This window comes from Sturnira hondurensis, unplaced genomic scaffold (genome assembly GCF_014824575.4).
Source record: "Sturnira hondurensis isolate 20B ecotype Veracruz unplaced genomic scaffold, ASM1482457v3 Scaffold0001918, whole genome shotgun sequence".
Taxonomy (NCBI): domain Eukaryota; kingdom Metazoa; phylum Chordata; class Mammalia; order Chiroptera; family Phyllostomidae; genus Sturnira; species Sturnira hondurensis.
Window position 1 is genome coordinate 1402421 of NW_028074549.1, and position 25442 is coordinate 1427862.

At 39.2% G+C, this 25442-nt stretch overlaps 1 protein-coding gene across 2 annotated transcripts in view; it reads right to left on the reverse strand.

The window, feature by feature from the left end:
* Positions 1-25442, reverse strand: part of CDADC1 (cytidine and dCMP deaminase domain containing 1) — a 121946-nt gene that overhangs the window by 31895 nt on the left and 64609 nt on the right. For both annotated transcript variants that reach the window (XM_037037891.1, XM_037037900.1), the window contains exon 8: positions 16412-16472. In XM_037037891.1, coding sequence (XP_036893786.1) covers positions 16412-16472 — 61 coding nt within the window. The remainder of the gene's footprint in view (positions 1-16411; positions 16473-25442) is intronic.

A 25442-nucleotide genomic window follows, 5' to 3' on the forward strand; every position in this document is an offset into this window, starting at 1 on the left:
CTCGGCAGCAGGCGGCAGACGGGACGCCATTGCTCCTCGTTGACCCTGCCCCCCCATACAACATCACAACCCAGCGACTTATCTGCCCTGCTCTGGTGAACACCTTAGGTCTCCAATTCTGCAATGGAACAGGCACAAACAGCCCAAAAGATGGCGCAAGAAGAACTCAAAGTCCCAGGGCCGATAACTCTTGGCTACCGAAAAATTGCCAGCCTCTCAGAAGCACAATTCAAAACACTGTTTATCAGGATGCTCACAGAACTGGTTGATTATAGTCACAAATTAGAGGAACATATGAAGGTTAAACTAATTGAAATGAAGGGAGATACACAGGAAATCAATAGCGATGGAAAGGAAACTGGGACTCAAATCAATGGAATGGACCAGAAGGAAGAACAAAACAACCCACCAGAAGGGAATGAAGAAATGAGAATTCAAAAAAATGAGGAGAGGCTTAGGAACCTCCAGGACATCTTTAAATGTTCCAACATCCGGATTATAGGGGTACCAGAAGGGGGAAAGAAACAGCCACGAGTGGAACACTTATTTGAACAAATAATAAAGGAGAACTTCCCCAGTCTGGCAAAGGAAATAGACTTCCAGGAAATCCAGGCTGCTCAGAGAGTCCCAAAGAAGTTGGACCCAAGAAGGAACACACCAAGGCACATCATAATTACATTAGCCAAGATGAAAATGAAGGAGAGAATCCTAGAAGCAGCAAGAGATAAGGGGACAGTCACCTACAGAGGAGTACCCATCAGACTGTCAGTGGATTTCTCAAAAGAGACCTTACAGGCAAGAAGGGGCTGGAAAGAAGTATTCCAAGTCATGAAATCCAAAGACCTACAGCCAAGATTGCTGTATCCAGCAAAACTTTCATTTAGAATTGAAGGACAGATAAACTGCTTCTCAGATAAGGTCAAGTTCAAGGAATTCATCATCACCAAGCCCTTATTATATGAAATGCTAAAGGGACTTATATAAGAAAAAGATGAAAAATGTTAACAGTGAAAGGACAGCAAACTCACAGTTATTAACAACCACACCTAAAACAAAAGCAAACCAAGAGGACAGCTAGATCAGGAGTGGAACCATAGAAATGAAGAACACATGGAGGGTTAGCAACAGGGGGGTGGGAGGAGGAGAAGGGGGAAGAAGGCACAGAAAATAGCATAGACAGTAGGTAGAAAATAGATAGGGGGGAGGGCGAGAATAGTGGGGGAAATATAGAATCTAAAGAACTTGAGGCACGTGGTTATAAACTAAGGGGGGGAGAATGGTGGGGGAGGGAGTGTGCGGGTGGAGGGTAATGAAGGGAGGAATAGAACAACTGTAATGGTATAATCAATCAAATATATTTTAAAAAAAGAAAATGTCTAAAAAAAAAAGAATACTATGAACCATTCTATGCCCACAAATTTGTAAACCTCAATATAATGAACCAATTCCTTGAAATACACAATTTGCCAATACTCAGACATGAAGAGACAATCTGAATAGACCTATATCTATTAAAGAAATTGAATCAATAATTAATAACCTTCCAAAACAGAGGGTTCACTGGTGAATTATACTGAACATTTCAGAAAGAAATGGGTTCCACTTCTCTATAATCTCTTTCAGAGGAGAAAAGCAGAAATAATATTTCTGAACTCAGTCTATAATGCCAGAATTTCCCTAATACAAATATCAAACAAAGACATTACAATAAAACTACAGACAAATATTCCTAAACATAGAGCCAAAAATTCTCAATGATATATTAGTAAATCAAATCCAAGAATGCACAAAAAGAATTACGTACCACAATCAAGTGGGATTTATCCTAGGTATGCAAGACTGGTTCAACATTGAAAAATCAATTTATGTAATCTATCAAAACAGGCTAAAAAAGAAAAATCACACAAGCATATTAATAGATGTAGAAAAAAGCATTTGACAAAATTCAACACCAAAGAGTCATAATAAAAACTCTCAGTAAAGTAAGATGGGGAACTTTCTCAGCTTAATAAAGAATATGAAAAAAAATAAACACCCCTACATCATACCTAATGGTGTAGCACTAAAATAAAGGCTTTTCTACCACCATGAAGTACAAGGCCAGAATGTCTTCCTTTCTTATCACTCTTCCTTTACATCATAGTGGAATTTTTTGCTAATGCAATAAATCCAGAAAAGGGATTTGGATTAGGAAGGAAGAAATAAAACTGTCGTTGTTCACAGATGACATGATCATCTATGCAAAAAATTCAAAAGAATAAATCAATAAACTTCCAGAACTAAGAAGTGATTTTATCAAGGTTGCAGGAGAGAACAGCCAATATTTAAATAAGATAAGCAGATAGCAAATAAGCATAAGAAAGGACGTATCACATCATATGTCATCATGGAAACACAATTTAAAAAGAGATCCACTACACACCTATAAGAATGGCCAAAATCCAGAACACTGACAACACAAAATGCTGGAGAGGATGTGGAACAACAGGAACTCTCATTCACTGCTGGTGAAAATGGAAAACAATACAGCCCCTTGGAAGACAATTTGGTAATCTGTTACATACTCTTTACCATATGATCCTGCAATCATGCTGTTTTGTATTTATTCAAAGTAGGTGAATACATGTTCACACAAAAAATGCACATGTTTATAGTAGTTTTATTCATAATTGCAATAACTTGGAAGCAATCAAGATGTCTCTCAGTAGGTGAATTGACAAACTGAAAATACAGATAATGAAATTTTTTACAAAGAAATTAAAATTTTATTTAAAAATCCCCCAAAAGTCTCCAAGGCAAGATAGAGAATTATACAAATTATTATTTTCTATTATTGTTCTTAAAGTACAGTTGTCTCTCTTTTCACCCCACCATGCCCTACTCATCCTGGCCTCCCACTCTCAAACCACTCTTTGTCTTCATCCATGGGTCCTTTATACGTGTTCCCTGATGGGCCTTCCCCTATTATACTTGTCCCCTCTCCTCTGTGGTTACTGTCAGTATGTTCCTTATTTCAATGTCTCTGGTTGTATTTTGCTTGCTTGTGTGTTTTGTTGATTAGGTTCAACTTACAGGTGAGATCATATGGTATTTGTCTTTCATTGCCTGGCTTATTTCACTTACAATAATGCTCTCCAGTTCCATCCATGATGTCACAAACAGTAGTTCTTTCTTGCTGCTGCGTAGTATTCCACTGTGTAAATGTACCATAGTTTTTTGATCCACTCATTTACTGAGGGGTACTTAGGTTGCTTCCAGCACTAAGCTATTGTAAATTGTGCTATGAACATTGGCATACCTAATAGGTTGTTTTGAATTAGTGTTTCAGGATTCTTAGCGTATATTCCCAGCAGTGGAAATGCTGGGACAAAAGGCAATTCCATTTTTAGTTTTCTGAGGAAATTCCATACTGTTTTCAACAGTGGCTGCCCAGGTCTACATGCCCACCAACAGTACACTAGGATACCCTTTTCTCCTCAACCTAACACTTGTTTGTTTATTTGTTTATGATGGCCATTCTCACCAATGTGAAGTAGTATCTCATTGTGGTTTTAATTTTTATCTCTGATGGACAGTGATGCTGAGCATCTTTTCATGTCTCTGGGCCCTCTTTATGTCTTACTTGGAGAAGTGCTGTTCAAGTCTTTTGCCCATTTTTTAATTGGCTTGTCTTCAGGGAGTGGAGTCATGTGAATTCTTTATATATTTTGGAGATCAAACCCTTGTCTGAGATACCATTGGCAATTTGTTTTCCCATATGGTTGTTTCTGTTTTTGTTTTAATGCTGTTTTCTTTTGCCATGCAGAAGCTTTTTATTTTGCTTAGGTCCCATTTGTTTATTTTTCATATCCCTGGCTCTAGAGGACATATTGGTGAAAATGCTGCTACAAGGAATATCTGAGATTTTCCTGCCTATATTGTCCTCTAGGCTTTTTATGGTGTTACGACTTATATTTAAGTCTTTTACCCACCTTGAATTTATTTCTGTGTATGGTGTAAGTTGGTGATTTTCATTTTTTTTGCATGTAGCTGTACAGTTCTCCCAACACCATTTGTTGAAGAGGCTATTTTTACTCCATTTTATGCTTCTGCCCCCTTTGTCAAATGTTAATTGATCTTAGAGACCTGGGTTTATTTCTGGGCTCTCTATTTTGTTCCATCGATCTATGTGTCTGTTCTTATGCCCGTACCAGATTGTTTTGATTATGGTGGTCTTGTACTATAGTTTTTTTTATCCTGTACAGACAACGGAATCTTATTCAGTACTAAAAAGAAATAAGCTATGAAGTCAAGAACAGACATGGAAGAACCTTAAATGCATATTACTATGAAAGTAGCCAGTCTGAAAATGTGACATACCGTACAATTCCATGCCACATTCTTGAAAAGGCAAAATTATCATTCATAAGTGGCTGCCAAGGGTTGGAGAGAAAGGGGGGATGAATGAGTGGAGCACAGAGGACTTTAATGGCAGTAAAAATACTCTGTACGATGCCATAATGATATATATATTAAATATTTATCCAAACCCATAGTATGTACAACACCAAGATTCAACCTTAATGTAAACTATAGAGTTTGAGTAATCATGATACATCATTGTTGGTTCATCAAGTGTAATGTACCACTCTGGAGAAGATGTAGCTAATGGGGTAGGTTATATATGTATGGGGATAAGGGGTATATGAGACCTCTTTTTATCTCCCCCTCAGTTTTCCTGTGAAACTAAAAGTGCTCTAAAAAAATAAACCATTAATTAATAAATTACCTTTTCCATTTAAGTTCTTAATTTTTTGTAATTAATTTTTATATCATGTAAAGTGTATCCAATATCATTTCTCTACACAGACAACCAACTTTTCAGTATTATAAATTAAATATCCGATTCTCAGCCTGTAATGCGCATTGCCATCTGTCAGAGATGCTAAATACTCCCAACTCATGAATCAGTACCCCATGAAGACTTGTACCACTCAAAAAACGAAGTGTGCCATTAATAAACAGTGGTTTAAGTCAGCCACTGAATTTTTTAAAAACCTTTCTTATTCCTCTAAATTCTGATTCTTTTCAAATTTGCCTGGACATTTTTCATAATTGTTTGTTCTGTGCTGCTTTTTCAATAGCATCTTTTACTTCGTAAACATTTTAGAGCCTGCATTTCATAACTCCGAAACATAAAGTACTTGGGGGTCTAAATATGCTACTTGTTACTTCTGTATGCTGTTACCCATGGTGACATATTTCTGTTTGGTGGTTTTTGAATTATGAGCTCATACTCTATATCTTGTGGGCCTAAGTTGGGATGACTTTCTTTCTGAGAGAATTTGTATTCTGAGAGAATTTGCTTCTGCCAGGAGGTGTACACAAGTAGGAGCGTTTAAGCTTCCTTGGAGGACACCACGCTTCCAAGCTTAATGTGAGAGTCTCACACTTAGTTTCCCCACTTTGCAGCAGGCCACAGACTTACCCTAAAGATCTCAACTTATATGGACATTCGTCCCCAGCATAACTTGGCCTTGTGTTTACTGACTGTTGTTATTTGGATTCTAACAAACTACTCCTCTTATTTTCTCCCCAAGGGGAATAGAAGTACATGGATATTTATTTTCTTCAAAGCCCTGTGATTCCTTAAAAAGAATGTTATGGGTTATCTGAATTCCAATTATACTGAGTGAAAGCCATTTCAGAGTAGTTAGTCACATTACTTGCCTCCCTTCTATTTTGTCCCCTCTGGTGGAACTGAGATGGTATAAATCATCAAGTCTCCTGAGAGCTGGATAGACTGTCACTGAGTATCCTTTTCAAGGTCTAGGCTTATAATAGGGAATGTATACCCCTGGAATGGGAGAGGGGCTTGAGGGGCGAATACGTGACTGAAGACTTTGCCTCCTTGCTAAACAGGGAAGCCAGGAGAAGGCAAAAGGTAAACATGGCCAACACTGGCCCTTTTTAGTTGGAAGAATGGACACTTCCACTGGCTTTCAGCAAGCATGGGAATCTGAAACAGAGAGCTCCAAGAAGTGAAGTCAGTTGGTTTTCTTCCCCTCCCACAGCAGGGTGCATATCAATGGTAACCAGCAGACCTGCCAACAGTGGCCAGTGCCTGCCTGTAATTAAAAGCCTGGGTGCATAGACTCAGAAAGATGCCTGTGGCTGAACAGCAATGGAGACCAGTTAAGGCACCTACATTTATGATACTTTTGGGTAGGAGAAGAGCTTCCCCATACAATCTTGAACTGAGCTGGCAGAAAGTGATAGGGTGATTTTTCTTTAGGTATCCTAGAAGGAATGAGCTTTGAGGCAGAAACTTGCTGTTATTTCCAAAGACCTTGGTAGTAACAGTCAGCACTGTGAACGGATTTTTGTTCTTGTGTTATTTTCAGTTCTTGAACCTATATAGTAGTTGCAATAATAAATATCTAAATAGCTATTTTGATGTCATACTCTGACTTTTCCTTTCCCCTTACTTTTTAATTTTTTAAAAAAGTATATGTTATTGATTATGCAATTATAGTTATCCCATTTTGTGCTCCCCTTTATTCCCCTGTCCTGTATCCCCCTCCCACCATCATTCCCCCACCTTAGTTCATGTCCATGGGTCATACATATAAGTTCCCTGGCTTCTCCATTTTTCCTATATTATTCTTAACCGCCCCCTGTCTATTTTGTACCTACCACTTATGCTTATTCCCTGTACCTTTTCCCACATTATTCCCCTTCCACCTCTCTACTGATAACCCTCAATGTGATCTCCATTTCTGTGAGTCTGTTCCTGTTCTAGTTGTGCTTAGGGTTTTTTTTTTTTTTACACGTTCAGTTGTTGATAGTTGTGAGTTTGTTGTCATTTTATTGTTCTTATATTTAATCATCTTCTTTTTTCTTAAATAAGTCCCTTTAACATTTCATATAATAGGGGCTTGGGGATGATGACCTCCTTTAACTTTACCTTACCTAGGAGAAGCACTTTATCTCCCCTTCCATTCTAAATGATAGCTATGCTGGACGGAGAAATCTTAGATGTAGGTCCTTGCCTTTCATGACTTCAAATACTTCTTTTAGTGCCTTCTTTCCCGTAAGGTTTCTTTTGAGAAAAAAGGCTGATAGTCTTACAGGAACTCCCTTGTAGGTAACTGTCTCCTTTTCTCTTGCTGCTTTTAAGATGCTCTATCTTTTTAAAAAATATTTTATTTATTCTTAGAAAGAGAGGGAGGGTGAAAGAGAGGGAGGGGAACATCAGCTTGTGGTTGCCTCTCATGTGCCCCCTATTGGGTACCTGGCCCTGCAACCCAGGCATGTCCCCTGACTGGGAATATAACCAGTGACCCTTTGGTTTGCAGGCCAGCACTCAATCCACTGAGCTGCACCAGCCAGGGCAACTCGTTGTAATTTAGTCTTGGGTAATGTAATTATGATGTGCCTTAGTATGTGCTTCCTTGGGTCCAACTTCTTTGGGACTCTCTGGGCTTCCTGGAAGTCTATTTCCTTTGTCAGATTAGGGAAGTTCTCCTTCATTATTTGTTCAAATAATTTTCCCATTTTCTGCTCTTCCTCTTCTCCTTCTGGCACCTCTATGATTTCAATGTTGGAACATTTAAAGTTCTACTGGAGGTTCCTATGCCTCTTCTCATTTTTCTGAACTCTTATTTCTTCATCCTGTTCTGGTTGAATGTTTATTTATTCCTTCTGTTCCAAACCATTGATTTGAGTCCCAGTTCCCTTCCCTTCACTGTTGGTTCCCTGCATATTTTTCATTTCATTTTGCATAGCCTTCACTTCTTCCTCTATTTTGGACCATACTCAACCAATTCTCTGAGCATCCTGTTTACCAATGGTTTGAACTCTGCATCTGAAGGCTGGCTATCTCTTCATCAGTTAGTTCTCTTTCTGGAGTTTTGATCTGTTCTTTCACTTGGGCAATATTTCTTTGTCTCAGCACACCTGTTACATGTAGAGGGTAGAGCCTTAGGTATTCACCAGGCCAGGGCAACCTACATCTCTGCATTGTGGGTCTGTATGTGGGTAGAGGCTCAGAGAGGGAACAATGCTGCTTGCTCAGTTCTCCCCAGCTTTCAGTCCCTTCCCCCTACACACAAGCCAATTGGGCCCTTCTGGTGCTGATTCCTGAGTGGGTGGGTTCATGTATGTTCTAGGACTCCATGGGTCTCTCCAAGGAACTCTCCTGTGAAGCTGGAAGTTGCTCCTGCCACCTCAACCCCTACAGATTTTTTCAGTCAGAGGTTTTGAGGCTTTCTTTTCCCATGCTAGAACCCTTGGTTGCATGGTCTGCCTTGCTCCCAAGTTGTTCCTCCCAGTCTATCTGCATACAAATGTGGGACCACCCAGTCTGCCAGCCACTGCCTTACCCTGCATTTCTTCTGCCCTGGCCATCTGTCTCCACCCCTTCTACCAGTCTGAATGAATGTTTCTTCTTTAGCTCCTTGATTATTAGACTTCCATGCAGTTTCACTTTCTGGAAGTTCTGGTTATTTTTTTGTTTTTAAATTTATTGTTGCCCTTCTTTTGGTTGTGTGAGAAGGCAAAGTATATCTACCTACGCCTCCATCTTGGCTGGAAGTCCCCTTTTCTGTTACTTTTGTTACCCAGAAATTTTAGGTAGAAACTTGACATTAAATACAGTGTTCTTTTCCACTGAAGTCTGTCTTTGGACATTTGTCTGGTAGGTAGGTGGTGAGTGGTAGGACCCCTCTCTTGGTTGGGTTCAGTAACAGACTTGGTTGGGCAAGTTGGCAGGAGATGTAATGAAAGACAAATACCATTAATAAAGCCTAATCCGGCAAAGGGCAAACCCAAGTCTAGTAATAAAGTTGATGTTTTAATTTCCATCTGTTTGATTCATATGTCTGTTTTTCAGCGATTGCAAAATTAGAAAGAACTCCATTTATATGAAATGGTCAGAATATACAACTTCATAAAAACAAAGTAGATTAGTGGTTGTTTAAAGATAAGCGTAGTGGAAATGGGAGTGACTACAAATGGGTGAGAGGTTACTTTCTGAGATGATGAATATGTTATAAAAGTAGGTAATGGTGAGGTTGCATAACTCTGTGCATACACTAAAAACCAGTGAATTCTATACCTGTAAGGGGCAAATTTATGATATGTGAATTATATCTCAATAACATTATTATAACATTGAGAAAGACAGGGATATTACTTCTTGATATAAAACACATCTTCAAAATGCATATAAAACATAAAATTAAAGTTCAGTGAACTGTCACAAAGCAAATATACATTTAACCATCACCCAAGTCAATAAATAAGACACTGCTAACAGAGCAGATACACTTCACTTGTTTTCTTATAATTATGTCCCACTCCCTCCAACTGTAGGACTTCTAACCACAGCATACCTTCCTTTTCTTTAATGATCTAGGAACAATAAATCCTGAATAAAAGATGTATTCTAATTATGAGCGCCAAATATCTTCTCATATTCCAAGGCTCTTATTTGTACTTTTAATGGTATCTTTTGATGAACAGATGTTCTTGATTTTAACATAGATAAATTAATACATGTTTTCACAATTAGCGCTTTTGAGTCATTTCCCCAATAACAGGGAACTATTAAATGATTCCCTCAAATACTGTTATTGAATATATATTCTTTAATCAGATCCATGTACACAGGGGTGCAAAAGTAGGTTTATAGTTGTTCATATGGAAAAAATACAAAAAAATAACTAATAATACAAAAATAAACTGTTTTGGGTACTTACAACTGTATCTTTTGCCACACCCTGTATCTTTTTTTCCTTTCAGTTATTTTTCCTGACAAATTTTAGAAAAGAGGATATGTATTTTTCCCAGATTAGTACTTGAATAAAGTGAATTCAGATAAAGCAAATAAAGATGTTTACACAGAAATTAAATTCATAGAGATATTTATATTTCCTCATTTTCAGAATAACCAAATCACAGTTATTATCAAGAAAATATTGCTTTATACATTAAACTTCCATTTACCTACAAACAAAACAATGGAAAACTAACATACCTAATATTTAAAAATAATACTGTGCGCTGATAACTAATGTTCAAAATTTTGTGCCTAGGAAATTGCAAAACTCCCAAAGATTTTATTACATTCAAAATATGTGTCAATATTTAAATAATAAAACTTTTAAGGCTAGCAGTTTAACATTTTATATATATATATATATATATATATATATATATATATATATATATATTTTAAATGGGCTTTCTTTATTTTATTTTATTTTACTTATTTATTTATCTTTAGAGGGGAAGGAGAGAGGGAGAGAGACATCAATGTATGGTTGCCTTTCGTGCGTCCCCTGCTGGGAGTTGGCCTGCAGGGAACTGGCCTAGGAAAGTCATGTGCCCTGACTGGGAATTGAACCATGATCCTCTGGTTCGCAGGCCTGTGCTCAATCCACTGAGCTACACCATCCAGGGCTTAACATTATATTTTGATTATGCTAATACAGTTGTCCTGATTTTTTTCCCCTTTTTACCCTTTTAGCCAGCACAACCCACTCCCTCAGGAAATCCCACCATGGGGTCATGCGTGTAAGTTCTTTGGGCACTCCATTTTCTATATTGTACTTTATATCCTCATGGCTTTTCTGTAACTACGTATTTGTAATTCTTAATCCCCTTATTTCTTCACACATTCCTTCACACTCCCCTCCCATCTGGCAACCATCAAAATGATCTCTGTATTGATGACTCTGTTTATGTTCTTGTTTGCTCAGTTTGTTTTTTACATTCAATTGTTGATAGGTTTGTATTTTTTGCCATTTTATTGTTCACAGCTATGATATTTTTCTTTTAAAAGTCCTTTTAACACTTTATATAATAATGGTTTGGTGATGATGAACTCCTTTAGTTTTTTCTTGTCTGGGAAGTCTTCTCTGCCCAATTCTAAATGATATCTTTGCTGGGTAGAGCATTCTTGGATGTAGGTCTTTGGATCTCATGACTTGGAATATTTCTAGCCAATCCCTTTTGCCTGCAAAATTCCTTTTGAGTAATCAGCTGACAGTCTTATGGGGACTATCCTGTAGGAAACTAACTTCTCTTGCTGCTTTTAAGATTCTTTCTTTACCTAATTTTTGACATTTTAATTATGATGTGTCTTAGTGTGGGCCTCTTTGCATCCATCTTGCTTCTAACTATCTGTGCTTCCTGCATTTGCATGTCTATTTCCTTCACCAAATTAGAGACGTTTCCTTTCATTATATTTTCAAGTAGATTTCCAATTTTTTGATCTTTGTCTTCTCCTTCTGGCACCCCTATGATGCAAATGTTGGACTTCTTGAAGTTGTCCCAGTGGCTGCTTATACTATCTTCATTTTGGGAGTTTCTTTTTTTCTTCTTGTTGTTCTGATTGGTTATGTTTTGCTTCCTTATATTCCATATCATTGATTTCATTCTAAGCTTCATCCATGCTACTGTTGTTTTCCTGTAAATTGTTCCTTATTTCAATTAGTGTATCCTTCATTTGTGACTATGTCTTTTTTATGCTGTTGAGGTCCTCACTAAGTTTCTTGAGCATCCTTCTAACCAGTGTTTTTAATCTGCTAGATTGCTTACCCCTATTTTGTTTAGCCCTTTTTCTGAAGTTTTGATCTGTTCTTTCACTTGGACCATGTTTCTTTGTCTCCTTGTAATGGCACCCTCCCTGTATTTGTTTCTACGTATTAGGTAGGCTGCTTTGACTCTGTCTTGGTAGTGTGGCCTAATGTAATAGGTATTCTGTAGAGTCCAGTGGCACAGCCTCTCCTATCAATCTAGGTGAGTACTTAATGTGTACCCTTCATGTTGATTGAGTACACCCTGATCTTGTAGTTGAGCCTTGACTGATATTAGAATGGTGATAGGAGGGATTTACCCAGGCTAGTCAGCTGCAATGATTGGATGTAACCACTAACCTCCACATCTCCATGGGGATTATCTGTGCAGGAGCAGGGTGGTAGTGCTCCAACATGGTGTAGCTGTTCACTGGGTGTGCTGGCCCTGGGGTTTCCCAGAAGGTTCAAGCCAAGGTCAGCCCCTACTTGTGTTTTGCCTGGGACCAGCCTACTTGAGCTTTATTTATTTATTATTTTTTAAAGACTGAATTTATTTATTTTTACAGAGAGGGCAAGGGAGGGAGAGACAGAGAGAGACATCATTGTGTGACTGCCACTTCCAGCCAAGAGGAGGTATAGGCATGTACACTGTGCCTCCTCGCACAACCAAAAGAAGGATAACAACAAATTTAAAAATAAAAAACAACCAGAACTGACAGAAGATCAAACTGTATGGAGGTCTGAAAAACAAGGAGTTAAAGAAGAAACATTCATTCAGACTGGTAGGAGAGGTAGGGATGGGCAACCAGGCAGACAGAACTCATGGCAAGGCAGCAGCTGGTAGACAGGGCGAGACAGTGGCTGGTGGACCAGGTGGTCCTACATTTGAGTGCAGATAAACTGGGAGGAACAACTGGGGAGCAAGATAGATTGAGCAACCCAGGGCTCCAGTGTGGGGAAATAAAGCCTCAAAACCTCTGACTGAAAAAAATCTGTGGAGGCTGAGACAGTGGGAGAAACTTCCAGCCTCACAGGAGAGTTCATTGGAGAGACCCACAGGATCCTAGAATGTTCACAAAACCATCCACCCAGGAATCAGCACCAGAAGGGCCCAAATTGCTTGTGGGTAGCAGCGGAAGTGATTGAGAGCTGGTAGAGAGATGAACAAGTGTCACTGTCGCCTTTCACAACCCTTCCCCACATACAGCCCTACAACAGAGGAACATGGGTTGTCCTGCCCTGGCAAATACCTAAGGCTCCACCCCTTACTAAATAACAGGTGTGCCAAGACAATAAAATATGGCCCAAATAAAAGAACAGATCAAAGCTCCAGTAAAAATACAACTGAGTGATAAAGAGGTAGCCAAACTAGTTCAGATGCACATTTCAAAACATCGGTAATCAGGATGCTCACAGAATTGGTTGAGTATGGTTGCAAAACAGAGGAAAAAGTGAAAGTTATGAAAAGTGAAATAAAAGAAAATGTACAGGGAACCAACAGTCATGGGAAAGCTACTGGGACTCAAATCAATGGAGTGGACCAGAAGGAAGAAAGAAACAACCAAGCAGAAAAGAAGGAAGAAACAAGAATTCAAAAAAAATGAAGAGAGGCTTAGGAACCTCCAGGACATCTTTAAATGTTCCAACATCTGAATTATAGGGGTACCAGAAGGGGAAGAGGAAGAGCAACAAGTGGAAAACTTATCTGAACAAGTAACAAAAAAGAACTTCCCCAATCTGGCAAAGAAAATAGACTTCCAGGAAGTCCAGGAAGTTCAGAGAGTACCAGGGAAGTTGGACCCAAGGAAGCACACACCAAGGCACATCATAATTACATTAGCCAAGATTAAAAATAAGGAGAGAGTCCTGGATGGTGTTGTTCAGTGGAATGAGCATCAGCCTGTGAACCAAAGTGTTGCCAGTTCAATTCCCAGTCAGTACACATGCCTGGGTTGTGGGCCAGGTTCCCAGTATGGGGTGCACAAGAGGCAACCACACACTGATGTTATTATCCTTCTCTTTCTCACTCCCTTCCCCTCTCTAAAAATACATAAAATATTTTAAAAATGAGAGAATCTTAAAAGCATCAAGAGAAAAGGAGACAGTAGCTTACAAAGGAGTTTCCATCAGACTGTCAGCTGATTTCTCAAAAGAGACCTTATAGGCAAAAAGGGGCTGGAAAGAAGTATTCCAAGTCATGAAAGGCAACAATCTACATCCAAGATTACTCCATCTAGCAAGCTTTCATTTAGAATGGAAGCGCACATAAAGTGCTTCTCAGATAAGAACAGTTAAAGGAGTTCATCATCATCAAGCCCTTATTCTGTGAAATGTTAAAGGGACTTATCTAAGAAAAAAAGATAAAAAATATGAATGGTAAAATGACAATAAACTCACAACTATCAACAACTGAACCTAAAAAAAAAAACTAAGCAAACAACTAGAACAGGAAGATTCACAGAAATGAAGATCAGATGGAGGGTCATCAGAGGGCAGGGGAGAGGTATAATGGGGGAAAAAGTACAGGGAGTAAGTAGCATAAATGGTAGGTAGAAAATAGATAAGGGAAGGTTAAGAATAGTATAGGAAATGGAGAAGCCAAAGAACTTTATGTTTGACCCATGGACGTGAACTAAGGTGGAGGGAATGTGTGTGCGGCGGGGGCAGGTGCTGTGTATGATGATGGGAAATAAAGGGGGTGGGGAATGGGACAACTGTAATAGCATAATCAATACAATATATAAAAACGAAGTTATAAAAATCATAAAAAACAACTATGGTACATTTATACAATGGAATACTTCTCAGTCATAAAAAGAAGATAATTTTACCCTTTGCGACAGCAGGGATGAACTTGGAGAACATTATGCTAAGTGAAATAAGCCAGTCAGAGAAAGACAAATACTATATGATTTTAACCATATGTGGAATCTAATGAACAAACTGAACTAACAAACAAAACAAAGATGGACATGTAGATAGAGAGAAGATGACAGCTGGGGTAGAAGAAAGGTTAGGGGATGGAGGAATTGATCAAAAAGGGAATAGGACTAATGGACATGGCCAACAATGTGGAGATTGCTGGGGGCAAGGGGATATAAGGGAATTAAATGGTAATTAAAAAAATACAATAAAGATAAATAAAAAGATGCAAAAGAAAAAGTGTGTGGTTGCCTCTCATGCTTTTCCTACTGGGGACCTGGCCCACAACCCAGGCATGTGCCCTGACTAGTAATTGAACCAGTGACCTTTTGGTTCGCAGGCCAGCACTCAATCCACTGAGCCACACCAGGCAGGATGAGCTTTGAAACAATCTGAAATAGCTCCTACTTGTGCTGAGACTGAAGAGTCCTAGGCAAAGCCATGCTGGGAATCTAGGATGGCTGCTGCTAGTTAGGACCTGGTACTCACTGAGGCCAGCTCTTGCTTGTTTGATAGGATTTTGTAAGTTGTGAACCATGAGGCAAAACCAGCCATTCATATGGAAAAGCAGCTTGGGTGGGCTAATAATTTGGGTGGGGTGAAGTCTCTGGAGAGCCCCAGGGTAGAGCATACATTGGTAACCAGGATAATTGAGTCTCAGATATGGCACCAGCTTGCAGGCTCAGGGTAGCAGGGAATGGAGGTTTAGAAAAGGGAGAATGGCCTCTGCTCTCCTTGATACCAAACATTTCAGTTTTTCTTTGTATACCACTAGTGCCTTTCACGCTGCCACCCCGCTGCTGCAGCTCAGAGGGAATGAGTGTGAATGGGTGAATCTGTGTCTGGGTTCTTTAAGAGGAACTGCTTGGGGTTCCAGCAGTTTATTCCACTGACTCCATCCCTGCTAGTTTTTGCAGCCAGAAGTTGTGGCTACTGGAACCCTGGGCTGGGCATCCTGTGATGGGCCTGGGACTCCTCACTCCTAAAATATCTCTCATGAATTTGTATCCACCATGCATGGATGAGAGACCAGACCTTTCCACATTTGATCCTCTCCTACTGGTCGGATGAATGTGCTTTCTTTAATTTTGTTTTAATTAATTCCTATTTCTGACGTTTCTGAGTGTTTGTTGTTCTATATTTTATTTGTAATTTTGAGGTAGTTGTGCAAAGAGGTGATCCATGTCTGCCTACACCACCATCTTGACCAGAAGTCCTGAGGACTAGCAGTTCACTTAAGGTAGCTGTGATGACTGATAATTAACTAAATTATGCAAATAACTAGAATATTTCCAGTCTCTGAGAAATCTAAACAAGTGTGGATTTACTCAAATAAGAATGTATATATCCTCACAATTTGGCCCTGGTTCCATCTGTGTTAATTATATGCAGTTTTCCTTTCAGACTATCCAAGAAGCTTTTGTTTTGGTATAGAAGAGCATTATTGTTTACTGTTTCATATAAATTTAATTTATAAAATCAATTTCTATATGAGTATTTTTATTAAACTGCAGACTCTGCAGGATTCTTAGCCAGTACTTTCCATCACACCTAGCATATGGTAGACACACAGATGCTTATAAGCAAACTGAATGGCAAAAATTGAACCTGCAAGAAGTGTATGCTCTATGACAAGGGTGCCAAACTCATTTTCACCAGAGGCCACATCAGCCTCGTGGTTGCCTTCAAAGGGCTGGATATAATTTCAACTCTTTAACAGTTAAGGAGTAGTTACATTTATATAGTCACAAAATTATTTTGGCCCTGTGAAGGCAACTGTGAGGTTGGTGCAGCCCCCGGTAAAAATGAGTTTGACATCCCTGCTTTAAGACTATGTCAATTCCCAATACCTGATCATTAAAATTCACAATGTACTCTTTCTTCTCAGCAATAAAATTAACCTCAATAAAGTATTTATAAATACTTACTCTCTTTGCTTTCAGGCTCGTTTTGTTCAAGAACACAACTTCTTGATGGATTCAGTTGCCACTGCAAAAGAGCACAAACATTTTCTATACATATTTATGAAAGTTTTAATAAATAGTATTATTAAATACTATTCTTTAAATATTGCAACCTGCTTTCAAATATTAAAATAACTTTAAAAATGTAAGAAAAAGAGTTAGCATGTTTATACCAACCAAGCCCTAATGATGCCAAAAGCCCCTGAATGTTATGACTTCTGGGATCAGAATCAAAATTCTTAGAGAAGAAACGAACTTTAAAGATCATTTATATTATTTTATAGGTAAGGAAGTGGAAGACTGGAAAAATGTAGCAACTTGCCCAAGGATACACAGTAACTAAAGGCAGCAATAGAATTAGATTCTGGGTCAGCCTGTGCCCAATACTACAGAGTCTCTACCACTTCATAATCTATTTCCAGGTCCTACACATCTTATAACTAGAGAAGCCCTGGATATTAAAGAATGAAAATAGAGCCAAGATTATCTTACCTTTTAATAGAGTTTTATCACATAATATATAATATTAATTCTATCATCTCACATCACATCTCTGATTAGATTTCCATCTTAACTATTCACAAAAAAATAGCAAAGACTAAAGATTCTCAGATATTACAGAGAAGACAGGAGCAGCAGATAAGAAAACCTCAGTGCAGTCAGAAACTCATGGCATATCCCTTCCTTACTTCCTTGGCTAGAAATCCCCATCATCAGAATCACTTTGGTTAATGACTTAACCAAAAAGGCCCCAATAGGATTATCTCCAGAAAGACACAGTTAAAGCTAATATCATTGGCTTCAAAGGGGGAACAAGACGCAAGACTTTACCATACGAAATACAAGTCCTTGGAAGTGGAGCACATTAAGAACTAGTTAGTCACCTATAGAAATGGGATGGTGAGGTTTAGCAGCAGGAAAAAGATTTATAAAGGGCGGGAAGTTAGATATGACAATTTTTTTTAAAGACATGTTTTAAAACATGTCAAACCACTAATATCTATTATTTTGGGGGGGAAAATCCCTAGTAACCCTGAATTTACATTTAAAGATAATCATACGAAGACTTTTTACAACTGTAAAAACTTAGAAGTAATGTAGGTGTCGAACAACAGAAGAATGGTTAACTAAGTAATATTTATAAATTGAAATATATAATTATTAAAAATTATTTTTGGAGCCCTGGCTGGTGTGGCTCAGTTGGTTGAAGCCTTGTCTCATAGACCAAAAGGTCACAGGTTCAACTCTGGGTCAGGGCACACGCCCAGGTTTTAAGTTCAATCCCCAGTTGTGGGTTTGATCCCCGATTAGGGTGCATACGAGATGGTGGCCATTTAATGTTTCTCTCTCACATCCATGCTTCTCTCTCTTTTCCTTGCTCTCCCTCCTTCCATCCCTCTTTGTCCTCTCTCTCTAAAGCAATGAAACAATGTCCTTGGGTGAGGATAAATATAAAAAAAATTTTTTTGAACAATTTTCAATGACATGGAAAATATAACTTTTTAACAATAGTATCTATGAGTTGTAGGATAATATCAATTATTTTTTATGTTCTTAGTCCTCTACAATGAGCATATATTTCTTTTATAATATAAAACCTGATATGACCTAATAGAGAAAAATTCACACTTATCAAATTAAAAAAAGGAGTTTATGAGTAAATGGACATGGATTTACAATAGCAAAATCTATTCTTTTTTTTTTTCAGTTATATGTGTTTCAGTTTTATTGATAGGTCTCATAAATCACTACTGCTCAAACTTTCTCCAATCTATTTATCTTTCTGCTTTAGCTTACACAATTTTTATTTCTTTTTATTTTATTTTATTCTTTATTTATTTTTTTAAATTAAATTTAATTTTTAAATTTAATTCTTGTTCAAGTACAGTTTTCTGTCTTATATTCCCAGCCCTGCCCGTCCCCCGCCCAGTGTTCCCCACCTCCCCCCCATTTCCGCCCCCCACCTTAGTTATTGTCCATGTGTCCTCTATACTTGTTCATGTGATTCCATCCCCTTTCCCCTATGATTCTCTCCCCAGTGCCCTCTGGACCCTGTCAGCCTGTTCTGTAGCAAAATGTATTCTTTTGAAAATAGTGTTTTGAGGCCTTATTTCCTGGCCCTAGGACCCTGGGTTGCTCAGTCTCTCTCGCTCCCCAGTTACCTGTGGGCCTGCCGCCAGGTCAGCCAGCCACCTTGTGTACGGTGCCCCTCTTCTCAATTGCTGCCTCACTGGGTCTGCCCATTGCTACCCCACGCCCGGGGTCTGCCAGCCACCACCTGGATGCCCAGGGTCTGCCCAGTGCTTCCTTGCATGCCCGTTGCCACCTTGCGCACCAGGGGTGCCTTGCACCCCTGGTGTCACGGCTTCCTCTGTTACAACACCTCTCTGCTTGGCTGACCGACTCCACCCTGCTTACTGGTCTGGACGAATGTGTCTATTTTAACTCCTTGGTTGTCAGACTTCCATATAGTTCAGTTTTCTTTCAGTTTTGGTTGTTACTTTTTTTCTGAATTGTTGTTGTCCTTATTTTGCTTGTTCAAGGAGGCACAGTATGTCTACCTATGCCTCCATCTTGGCCTGAAGTCTGCAAAATCTATTCTTGAAAATACTGTTGCCCAACCCTAGCCTAGTTGGCAATAACCCTGCAGAACAGAACCACTTATCTTAAGGTATATGGTGATACCTCAAAAAAACCCAAATATTTTTCATACAATTAATTTCAACATGCTTTAATTTGTAAAATTATCAAATTTATTAACACTCTTAAACTACTTTTGACACTATAAAAGTATAATAATTATTAAAATTCAACCTTGGAACAAATATAAGATCATGTTAGTGGTATTTACAAAATTAGGTGGTTAGTTAACTAGGTAGTTTAAATCATTTACATAATATTGTAAGCCAGGAGAGATGAGGGAAAAGAAGTGAGGGTAGAAAGCTATTATTCACTGGGAGGAGTAGAGAAAAAACATGTGTACCCAAGTGAGTGTGTTCCTGAGCATTTCTGTAGGCTCTCTACTCAGATAGCCTTTACTCCCTTTGTCTTTCTGGTTCCTTTCCCTTCCATTGTCCTATTTTAAATTCATCTGATCTCTTTTATCTTTTTACAATGGAAAGACTACTAAAATCTACCCGTAATGAAGATATTTCTGAATTCACTTAACCTATCACATACATTCCTGAAATGCTAGATTACTTAACCTTTATGAAGAGAATCTTCCCAGCTTCAGAAGGAATTAAGAAATAAAAACCAAAAACACAGAAATTGAGATTTCTCCTTAATTAGTTGGATGTAAGTTTTTGTTTAGTTTTTAAAGAGAGGTACCTTTCCCATCTCTCCCTCCTTTTAGAGCTGCCCCCTTTTCTTTTTAAAGCAGTGATAAACTTTAAATAAAACTGGAGATAAAAAATAAAAGTGCAGAATAAAAAAATGATAAAAATTTATGAGACCTCATACATAGAAACTAAATAGTATGTTGTTACATTTTTAAAAATTTAAGTATTGGAGTGAGAGAGAAGATGGTGGTGGAGTAGGACAAAGGATTTCGCTTCCCTTCACCCACCAGAGAAAAACGAGGCTGCTCTGCAGACGAGCACAGCGAACACCTAACAGGGACCCAGCATATGGGACAGCAGGACCCCAGAAAGTATAGCGGACACTGAATGACCAGAGGTTGAGGAGAGGAGACAGACCGCAGATCAACAAGGTAGGAGGGAACAGCGCAGATGCTGCAGGCCCTCTGCCGGGCAGCGCCAGGGCCCTGGCAGGGCTGTCTTGATCTCTGAGAGCCGAGGGAGGGCAACAACAACAACCCTGGGAGAGAACTAGTCACTGGCACACTCTCTAACCAGCAGGGTGCATATTGGAAAACACCAGGAGAGATCAGTTTGCCTGTAGTGGCAGAGAGAGGAGTGGGCATTGGGAAGCAAACTGGAGAGCTCTGATACCCCGTGGAGTCAGGCTGTGGTTTCCAATTTGGGGAACTGAGCGGCCCCGGCATTCCCAGTAGCCTGAGCCGGCGCCCCCACAGACTCGGGGAGCTTTGGGATACCGGCAGTGCCCCTGGAGGAGCACCAGTCACCAGCTCCCTCCCTACCCAGCCGGGCGCAGACTGAGAAGCACCAGGAGTCCGGTTGTGCTTACCGGCTTGGAGATCTAAGAGTCCCCGTGCATTCCCAGTAGCGCACATTCCCGGTGGCGCGCATGCCCTATAGCGGAGACTCCAGCCGGTGCTCACACAGCCTCGGGAAGCTGTGGGCTACTGGTAGGGCCCCTGAAAGAGCTCCAGTGGGGAACTGAGAGCTCGGGACTTGGGCCTATGCTCCCACAGTCTCGGGGAGCTGCGGGCTGCTGGCAGGTCCCCTGGAAGAGCGCCAGTAGCCAACTCCATCCCTACCCAGCTGGGCTCAGACTGAGAAGCACCGGGAGTCAGGCTGTGGCTGCCGGCTTGGAAGAATTATGAGTTGCCCAGTGTGTGCAGCCACACCACTGGGAAAGGTACAAGCCCAAGCCTGCGAGACCAGGAAAGCCTGGCTGGGAGTGCGTGCCCTCACGCCAGGCCAGAGCTGGGAAGCCTGGGGAAAAACCTGCTCTCAGCAGGGCACGGGAGAGTGGAGCCATTCTGGATCTTGGGAGGGCACTGGTGAGACCGGCTAAGTTCACCGAGACAAGAGAAAGGCCACACTAATAGCCCCTCAGGCTGCTGCAGCTAGTGAGACGAGAAGAAAAGGTTTGACCAGCTGGAAACCAACAAGAGGAGTAGGTGGAAGTGGAGAACACCAAGATAGCTGCAGGAGACTGCACCACTGAATCTCAGAGGCATCTTACCACAAAAGTTCACACCATAAACCCAGGGAACGAGAACAGATCACTTTAAAAAGCTGAGGCCAAGAAGAAGAGCAACACAAACAATGGGAAGACAAAGAGACAATCACCAAATGAAAGAAAAGGAGGAAGTCTCAGAAAGAATGTTAGATGAAATAGAGGCAAGGCAACTATCAGATATTGAATTCAAAGCACTGGTTATCAGGAAATTTAAAGAGCTTACATCGAGCTACCAGAAACTACAGGGGAGCTACAATGAACTCTCTGCAAACTACACCAACATGAAAAAAGGAAATACAAACCATCAGTAAAGGGCAAGAGGAAATGAAGAATACAATTTCTGAACTGAAGAACACAGTAGAAGGTATGAAGTATAGAATCGATATGGCGGAAGATCGCATAAGTAAGATAGAAGACAGGATAGAAAGAATCTCCCAGACAAACCAAATAATGGAAAAGAGAATCAGAAAAAGTGAGGAGAATTTAAGAGAAATTTAAGAGAAATGCAAGACAACATGAAACGTAATAATATCCGAATAATAGGAATACCAGGAGAGGAAGAAGAACAAGGGATAGAAAACCTACTTGAAAGAGTAATAATGGAAAATTTTCCTAAGTTGAGGAGAGAGAAATTCACACGGATTCAGGAACCACAGAGAGTCCCAATCAGGTGGAACCCAAAGAGGCCTACTGCAAGACACATCATCATTAAAATGGCAAACCTCCAAGACAAAGACAAAATCCTAAAGGCAGCAAGGGAGAAAAAGGAAGTAACATACATGGGGGTCCCAATAAGGTTGGCTACTGACTTCTCCATGGAAACATTCCACGCAAGAAGAGAATGGCAAGAAATATTCCAAGTAATGAGAAACAAAGGCCACAACCAAGGCTACTTTACACAGCAAGGCTCTCAATCAAGACAGAAGGCCAAATAAAGAGCTTCCAGGACAAAAGAAGTCTAAAAGAATATGCCTCCACAAAACCAGCTCTATAAGAATTACTAAAAGGGCTGCTTTAGGAAAGGAAGGAAAAGAGAGAGATAGAGAGGAACACAGGTACACAAATGGCAATGAATAAGTACCTTTCAATAATAACCTTAAACATAAATGGATTAAATGCACCAATTAAAAGACATAGAATAGCTGAATGGATAAGAAAGCATGATCCACACATATGCTGCCTACAAGAGACCCACCTCAGATCAAAAGACCACCACAGACTAAAAGTGAAAGGATGGAAACAAATTTTCCAAGCAAATGGTCAAGAAAAAAAAGCCGGGGTAGCAATTCTCATATCAGACAAAATACGCTTCAAAAAAAAGGGCCATAAAGAGAGACCCAGAAGGTCACTTTATAATACTCAAGAGAAGAATCCACCAAGAGGACATTAACATCATAAATATATATGCACCCAACATAGGAGCACCCAAATATATAAAGAAAATTCTGGAGGACCTCAAGAAAGATATTGACAGCAACACAATTATAGTAGGGGATTTTAACACCGCACTGTCTAAAATGGACAAATCTTCCAAACAAAATATCAACAAAGATATTGCAGCATTAAATGACACCCTAAACGAAATGGACCTAATTGATATATATAGTGCCCTATATCCCAAAGAAGCTAAATACACTTTCTTTTCAAATGCACATGGAACATTTTCAAAGATAGATCACATGATATGACACAAAACGAGTCTCAATAAATTCAGGGAAATAGAAATCATACCAAGCATTTTCTCTGATCACAAGGGACTGAAATTGGAAACCAACCCCACAGGAAAAAAACCCGAAACTCCCAAAATCATGGAGACTGAATGGTATGCTATTAAACAATGAATGGGTTGAGAATGAAATTAGGGAAGAAATAAAAAAGTTCCTGGAAACAAATGAAACTGAACTCGCAATAACCCAAAACTTATGGGACACAGCAAAGGCAGTCCTGAAAGGGAAGTTCATAGCAATACAGACCTACCTAAAGAAGATAGAAACATTTCAAAGAAACAACCTAACCCGACACCTGCAAGAACTCGAGGAACAACAACAAAGACAGCCCAGAGCAAGTAGAAGGAAGGAAATAACCAAGATCAGAGCAGAATTAAATGACATAGAAACTAAAAGCACAATTCTAAGGATCAATGAATCCAGGAGTTAGTTTCTTGAAAAGATAAACAAAATAGACAAACCTTTAAGTAGGCTCATCAAGGAAAGAAGAGAGAGGACCCAAATAAACACAATCACAAATGAAAGAGGAGAGATTACAACTGATACCACAGAAATACAAAGGATTGTAAGAAATTACTATGCGGAACTGTATGCCAAGAAATTTGAAAACCTAGGTGAAATGGACAAATTTCGAGAAAAATATAATCTTCCAAAACTCAATGAACAAGAAGCAGAAAACCTGAAGAGGCCAATAACAGTGAATGAAATTGAACCAGTAATCAAAAAACTCTCATCACACAAATGCCCTGGGACCAGATGGTTTCACAGTAGAACTCTAGAAAGCTTTTAAGGAAGAACTAACCCCTATTCTTCACAGACTATTCCAAAAAAATCCAAAAAGAGGGAAAATTCCCCAACTCTTTTTATGAAGCCAGCATCACCCTAATTCCAAAGCCAGATAGAGACACAACAAAGTAAGAAAATTATAGGCCAACATCGCTGATGAACATAGATGCTAAAATCCTCAATAAAATATTATCAAATCTCATCCAACAATACATCAAAAAGATCATACACCATGACCAAGTGGGATTCATCCCAGGGATGCAAGGATGGTTCAATATATGCAAATCAATAAATGTAATACACCATATAAACAAAAGCAATCACAAAAACCACATGGTCATATCAATAGATGGGGAAAAAGCTTTTGATAAGGTTCAACACCCATTTATGATAATGGTACTCAGAAAAAATGGGAACAGAGGGAGCATTCCTCAACATAATAAAGGCCATATATGAAAGACCTACAGCCAACATCATACTCAATAGGCAAAAACTAAAGGCTTTTCTACTAATATCAGGAACAAGACAAGGTTGCCCACTTTCACCACTTCTATTCAATATAGTATTAGAAGTTCTAGCCACAGCGATCAGACAAGAAAAGGAAATAAAAGGCATCCAAATTGGAAAGGAGGAAACAAAACTGGCATTGTTTGCAGATGACATGATAGTGTTCATGGAAAACCCTATAGCCTCTACCAAAAAACTGCTGGAACTAATAAATGAATTTGGCAAAACCGTGGGATACAAAGTCAATATCCAGAAATCAAAGGCATTTTTGTATAACAACAATGAAGCAGCAGAAGCAGAAATCAAGAAAAAAATCCCATTTGATACAGCAAAAGCAAAAATAAAATATCTGGGAATAAACCTAACCCAGGCAGTAAAAGACCTGTATGCAGAAAACTACACAACACTGAAGACAGAAATCAAGGAGCACACAGTAAATGGAAATGTATACCGTGTTCATGGATTGGAAGAATTAACATCATCAAAATGTCCATACTACCCAAAGCAATTTACAGATTCAATGCAATACCTATTAAAGTACCAATGGCATATGTCACAGACATAGAACAAACACTTCAAAAATTTATATGGAACTATAAAAGACCCCGAATAGCAGCCGCAGTTTTGAGAAAGAAGAACAAAGTAGGAGGGATCACAATACCTGATATCAAACTGTATTACAAGGCCACTGTAATCAAAACAGCCTGGTACTGGCATAAAAACAGGCACATAGACCAATGGAATAGAACAGAGAGCCCGGAAATAAACCCAAATCTCTATAGTCAATTAATATTTGACAAAGGGAGCAATAACATAAAATGGAGTAAAGACAGCCTTTTCAACAAATGGTGTTGGGAGAACTGGACAGCTACATGCAAAAAAATGAAACTTGAGCACCAACTTACACCACACACCAAAATAAATTTAAGGTGGATAAAAGACTTAAATATAAGCCGGGAAACCATTAAAGCCCTAGAGGAGAGCATTGGGAAGAAAATCTCAGATATTCCACGCAGCAATATTTTTACTGATACATCCCCTAGAGCAAGGGATATAAAGGAAAGAATAAACAAATGGGATCTCATCAAAATTAAAAGCTTCTGCATGGCTAAGGAAAACAGTATCAAGATAAAAAGAGAAGCAAC